General features: G+C 44.6%; 1 protein-coding gene across 1 annotated transcript; it reads right to left on the bottom strand.

Annotated features, from left to right (window-relative positions):
• Window positions 1-303: 303 nt before the first annotated feature.
• On the bottom strand, window positions 304-5,750 carry slc35c1 (solute carrier family 35 member C1). The gene is made up of 3 exons (XM_080730006.1): window positions 5,394-5,750; window positions 3,129-3,417; window positions 304-2,171 (listed from the first exon to the last, which is right to left on the bottom strand). Exons 1-3 carry the CDS (start codon window positions 5,649-5,651, stop codon window positions 1,594-1,596), a joined length of 1,125 nt encoding a protein of 374 aa, XP_080586132.1. The 5' UTR covers window positions 5,652-5,750; the 3' UTR covers window positions 304-1,593.
• Between the last annotated feature and the right edge of the window lie 420 nt (window positions 5,751-6,170).

Here is a 6,170-nt window from a genome sequence, read left to right as displayed (position 1 = left end):
AGCGCAGTGTTGATTTTGAGGGCTCCACCCTATGTTCCCCAGATTCTATGTTCCCCACAGGTTAACCTGCATTAGTTTTAGAGGTTAGGGTTAGGGTTAGGGGTAGGTTTAGGTGGTAAGAAAGTGGGGAACATAGAACCTGGGGAACATAGGTACGGTCCCGATTTTGACATCAAATTTTGATTTAGTTTAAGTTATAGTCTTCTGAATAAAATGTAATTTCTTTGTAGTCACATTTTAGTCATCTGAAATGTTTTAGTTTTAGTTGACTAAATATAAGATTTTAGTGGACTAAATCTACAGTTGACTTTGGCGGGCCTTGATGGCATTGTAATGGCTGATTTTACACTTAGTTGCATGCCGATAACAGCCAATCAACAAGCTTACAATGCTGTAAGCTTGTAGATCTGCTATTATAGGAGTGCAACACCTGAGCGCAACGAAACATAACAATACTTCTCTTTTAGTTCTACTGGCTCTCTTCTCCACTAGTGAAGTCCCTCCCTAACATTTTAGTTTAGTTTTTATTTGTTGACAAAATTGTCAATGTATTTATTAGTCATCATAGCTTCTTAGTTTCTGTTAGTGAAAAAAGGAAGTTGACGAAAGATTTTCGTCATAGTTATTGTCAACAAAATCAACACTCCTGCAGCGACACATACTGTAGCTCTGCATCTACTTAAAAAAATCCATGTACCCAATGTCCTTCACATATTAACTTCAGAACCGTTCCTCCCATCGACATTTGGCGGGCAGTAGCAAAATCCTGACGTCACTCGTTCATCCGCTGGGTCGTGGAAGTATTTTCTCTATGGAGAATAACATTCTAAAAAATCGTCTCATATAAGAATTGTGGTCCACTCCAAAAGATAAACAAACTGTCCCGGCGATGTTGTCAGCGATGTGGCTCTGTGTCTTTTACGTTAGTCAGTCACTCATATTTGATACAGTCATTTTAAGGCGAAAATGTAACTAATCCGGCACCAGCAACATTTGCACTTTCTCGCCGTCAGTCAAACCGCCAGGATCATTATTTGCTCATTTGTGGGACAGGGTTCTTATTTGACGCGATATTAAATAAGTCTATGGGAATTCTGAATGGGGGGAAAAAACACAACCCAGGTAGGATGTGTAAATTACACGTCAGACTTCACTGCTTTATTGCCCACACCTCAGGAGAGCACGGTGTTGATGGGATGAGCTGCAGTTCTCCACAACTGGACCGCTCCGAAAGGCATTGCACTGGTGTCCCAAACAGAAACAGACCGGCCTATACAATATTCTCCACCAATCTTTCATATTTTTTGATGACATTGATATCGGCAATAATGTGTGTCCCGATTTTTAAAGCACTTTCAAACAGGCGAAATCTTTTTCAGAGATTTTCCAAAGATAGTTCTACGTTTGTTAACGGCTTAGGCGGGTAAATGAACCCATTACTTGTTCCTTTTTCTTTTTTTCTTTTTTAAACAAAATATCTGACAAAATGTCAGTAACGGGTGCTCTAGGACTCTTTAAAATCGAGTTTGGACCCAAAAATGTGACATCGCTCGGGGTTATAATCCCAAATGTCTTTCCCACAGGGGAGAGAGTTCACACCCCAGGATCGCTCTTATCCACCGGCAACAGCCTCTCCGTGTCCTGCGGCCGCGGCGTGGCCTGCACCCGCTTCATCTCCAGGCTCTTGACCCAGGTGTAGGCGGAGGAGCCGCCCAGCACCATCATGTTGCTGGTCCACCACAGCACGCTCTTGGTGGAGTGGTAGTACAGCACGGCGATGACCGTCTGGGCGCACGCCTTGGCCGTGCCGGAGACGTTGTGCGTCAGCGGGCTGGTGAACTTGATCTGGAGGCCCGACACGTAGCCGATGGCGAAGCCGAACACGCCGCCCACCGTCATCATGCCCCAGAACTTGGCGGTCATGAGGTGGGTGAAGGTGGCGATGCGGCCCACCTCGCCGAATACGACGATGAGGGGGATGAACAGGATGCAGGCGTTGATGTTGTTGTAGAAGGACAGCTTCCAGATGTTGCCGTCCACGGCCGCCATCACCTTCTTGGTGTAGATGGCGTTGAGCGAGACGCAGGCGCTGGCCAGCACCCCAAAGAACACCCCCGTCCAGGAGAGGGAGCCGGCGAGGCCCTCCTGGTCCACACCCAGCCAGAAGCCACCTGAAACAACACACAAAAGTTAACCATAGACATAGAAACGAAGACCCCCTTCGGGGACTGGAGCATCTGTAAAAGAAGCAAGCTTCCGGAATTCTGAAGCACGCTTCCATGTGTGTCACAGAAGGGGACATTCGGTAGGCCAATCAGAGGCGGGGCTCCCTCTTTCCTTGCTTTGGCAATGTAAATGTTTGTTTTCTCATGCCAATAAAGCTCCTTTGAATTGAATTGAAGTCCCAGAAAAGACACGATGTGTTTGGCTAGTAGTCACTTTGAGTGGCAGCGTTCCGTTCATAAAGGGCATTGCTTGTATCGCAAGACTAAAGTGATTTGAAATAACAAATCATCATAATCTTCGGATGAAAACCTAGTACGTCTGAAACCGTTATTTTCCAGGAGATGTGTAGTGAGCTTGTAGATCGTCTATTTTCACGTCTTTTGTGTAACACTGTTGTACAACAAAATAGGACATTAATTTAAATGTTTATGTCTAGGACCTCTTGGACCGCAGCTTCAGTAGTTTGTAAATGCCACCTTAGCTTGTGTTTGCCTTGGCTTGGATGAAGATGTAGTCTCCTTTGTACTTTACACCCAATAAAAAGGTTACTGCTTTAAATGCTGGTCTCAGTATGGGCGAGTATGCCGTGTCATTTATCACATTGCGATATTTCATTTACAGTCATATTTTGAATGCTTCAGTCGATGTTGCACTGACTGTTTTATACCTTTTAATTTCAAGGACCTGGCTACAGTACATAACTCTGACAGTGTACAAATGGAACTCAAGAGTTAAATTACCAAATTACCAACATCAATACAACATGGAATTGTGGACAAAATCTTATCCAACAACAACATAATATTCCACGTTTTGGGTCTGAGAGGCTAAATCTCTCTCTCTCGCTCAAATCCCGGATAAATAACAGACCTTGGTGTGAAAAAGGGTTGAAAACCACTGACCGAGGATGACGCCGCAGCAGATGATGGCCTTGAAGGAGGTGGTCTGCTTGAGGATGACGTAGGACAGCAGCACGTTGAACACGGTGCTCAGCGAGCGCCCCACCGTGTAGAAGGCCACGCCCACGTGCTTCAGGCACAGGTTGTTGAAGGTGATCATGCAGATGAACACCACGGACAGCGGCAGCACCTCGCGGGACGTCTTCAGGTCGAAGCGCACCGAGGGGAAGTCCACGAGCTTCGGGCACACCGCCGACAGCAGCTGCATGGCCCAGCAGAGCGCCACCGTCACCTGTAGAGCGAACACACACACACATGGGTTAAATTCTCTTCCTACTGCAACACCAGTCTGCCACCGATGTGTGGTGGAAGTCCCCTTAAAACGTGGGTCTTCAACGGGGGTTCGACTTACTACAGGCCAATCTTTGCGTGACATTTGAGCGGTGCTCCTGGAAGGAGCTGTGTCCGGTTCCCAAAAACTATTCCGGGCTCTGAAGCGTGGGCTACATCTGTCCTAGATATGACACAGTTTTATGCAATATGTAGTGGGGGTCCCTGCTTCAGCTATCTCTCAGCTAAGGGGGTCCTTGGCCTGAAAAACTTTGGAAGCATAGACATAGAAAGGTAGACGCCTCCTTCGGCTCTGGTGCATATGCATCGCTGGACTGAGGGATTCTGCATCGCTTCCGCGTGCATGGCTTCCACGTGAGTCACATTAACGGAAGTTGGTAGGCCAATCAGAGGCAGGTGGGGGCAGGTCTTTTTGTACGCAGCCTCTAAGAACAGCTGAGCCGTGCAACATCAGGAACTGGATGGACACATGCCAATAAAGCTCTTTTGAATTGAATTGATAAGTCCCGGAAAAGACGCGCTGTGATTGGCCAGTAGTCATTTTGACCGTCAGTGGTCGCTCAGTTTTTCCGGACGTTCGGCTTCCAGTTGTTACACGTCGCTCCAATGAACTGCAGCGGCGGATGAGGTATCTAGCTTATATCTATGGTTGGAAGACCCCTGCTTCCTTCAAAACAGGATTTAAAATCCCATCTTTAGGGAGGCCAAAAAGGGGAGGTAAACCTCACTTCTCCCATAGAAAGGGGATGGCATTCAAACCCTTTATGTAGGGTTTGGCAGCGGCTTGGAGCTGCTGGTTCAATTTCATGAGTAATATGGTACATGTATATTATTGAAACTGATATTTAACACTGAACATTACAGATTGCTGGTTGTGTTGCGCCTGCTGCTGCCCTTGCTGTTAATTGTCCCTTAGTTTTAAGTTAAGCTTTTATACTTTTGATTTATTGTATTTTGTGTCTGGCTGCTTCGCACGTGACAGTTCAGTTTATGATCACTGAAAGAAGTGTATTCATTTACAGGACATCAACTGGGTTTTGTGTATAAGTCGTGAATAACAACAGGTTCACTGCATTGGCCAGGGTCCCTGTGATGTTATTCCATGCTATCCATTATTGCTCTCCTAAACCAATTGTGTGAGAAAATCAATTGTACTATGATTTTATACACTCAGTGTTTTGTCATTCATTTGACACCCTGACTGGAGGCAAGGGAAACCTTATACTGTGTTTATTGAAATCCCTTTAACTCAGCCAAACAAAACAAAAAAAAAGGGCGTAGTCTAACATTAACTGTGTTACATGTACAGTATATACACTTTACTGTAAGCTATTAGACAATAGACGATCTACAAGCTCAAGTTTGTAGATCTGCTATTTTCAAAAGATTTGTATACATTTTAACTTGGGAAGGAATGGGACATTCTGCACAATGAGTAGGCTGCTTTGGTGCTTTAAGTACATTTTGATACCAATGCTTTTGTACTTTTACTCAAGTACATTTTGAAGAATACCGGACTTCTACTTGTAACAGAGTAATTATCTACATTGGAGTATTGGTACTTTTTACTTACGTAAGATAAGAAAACTTTATTGTCCATCACATTTAGCATAAAATAGTCTTTGATACACAGTACTAACACAGGTATACAACAATAAAACATACATAGAATATACAAATGCATTAAAAAAAATATATAAAATGCATTCCATAACATAGCAGCAGTGATCAGGGGCTGTAGGGGTTGGGGAACTATTTAAACATTTTCTTATTTAAAGTAAAGGATGTGAGTACTTTTCCCACCACGGTTTCTGTCTAATACAGTATCCAATCAATCAATCAATCAATCAATCAATCAATCAATCAATCAGTCAGTCAGTCAGTCAGTCAGTGATAGACACTCACTCAGTCACTCACCAGACACTGGTAGAAGGTGACGAACAGCGGCGCGTCCAGGTCCCGGTTGTCCAGCAGGTAGTTGTTGAGGAACACCATGGTGATGGAGACGAACCAGTAGAGCGCCACCACCAGGGCGATCTTCAGCGCCTTGAAAACAAACGTCTCCCCGCCGCCGGGTTCATAGTCCTGCTCCTCCGTGGAGGAGCCTGAGGCAGGGGAACCGCCGCTCAAAGCCATCCTGAGGATGTTGGAGCGCTTCAGCTGGATCCTGTTCATGACAGAAGATGAGAAGGTGTGTGTGAGAATGAGATGTGTGTTTTTAGAACGCTTTCACATTCAAACTACGCTACATCTGACTTCTAAAGTCACAATACGACCACAGACACAACAACACTGACGCTGACTGAGCTGGAGCAGCAGCACTTCCTAGAACGAATGTACCACCAAGGATAAGTCGATGATGTCATCACAAAGAGTCAAAGACAGCCTTCGTGTCAAGTGTTTAAAGGCATATTATTTCACTTTAAAATAAAATAAATATTAAAAAAGATATGTATGAAAAACGTTATGAAAAAATCACTTTTCTATTGTGAAATAATATCATTAGCCGGGGGGAAGACGCTCGGTTATGATGACATCACTGACGTATCCTTCCAAAAATGAATACCCTGGTCGGTCTGACACACAAAGGAAGGAGTATATATTATGTTGAAGAAGGCGAGGTCACACAGAACACTGGGAGCTGGGTGGACAAGGCATTGCTGCTTAATGCTTAAGTTATAGGCTATCATTCAT

The sequence above is a fragment of the Nannobrachium achirus genome (assembly GCF_963921795.1).
Source record: "Nannobrachium achirus genome assembly, chromosome: 7".
Lineage (NCBI taxonomy): Eukaryota > Metazoa > Chordata > Actinopteri > Myctophiformes > Myctophidae > Nannobrachium > Nannobrachium achirus.
Note: the sequence above shows the minus strand (reverse complement) of the source record. Positions and strands in the feature narration are given on the sequence as shown.

Excerpts from the sequence above, each read along its gene's own strand:
- slc35c1 (XM_080730006.1), bottom strand. The coding sequence starts at position 5,651 with ATGAACAGGATCCAGCTGAAGCGCTCCAACATCCTCAGGATGGCTTTG. Across the intron at positions 3,418-5,393 it reads TCACCTTCTACCAGTGTCTG|GTGACGGTGGCGCTCTGCTG; the intron begins GTGAGTGACTGA and ends TTCGCTCTACAG. Across the intron at positions 2,172-3,128 it reads CTGCTGCGGCGTCATCCTCG|GTGGCTTCTGGCTGGGTGTG; the intron begins GTCAGTGGTTTT and ends GTGTTGTTTCAG.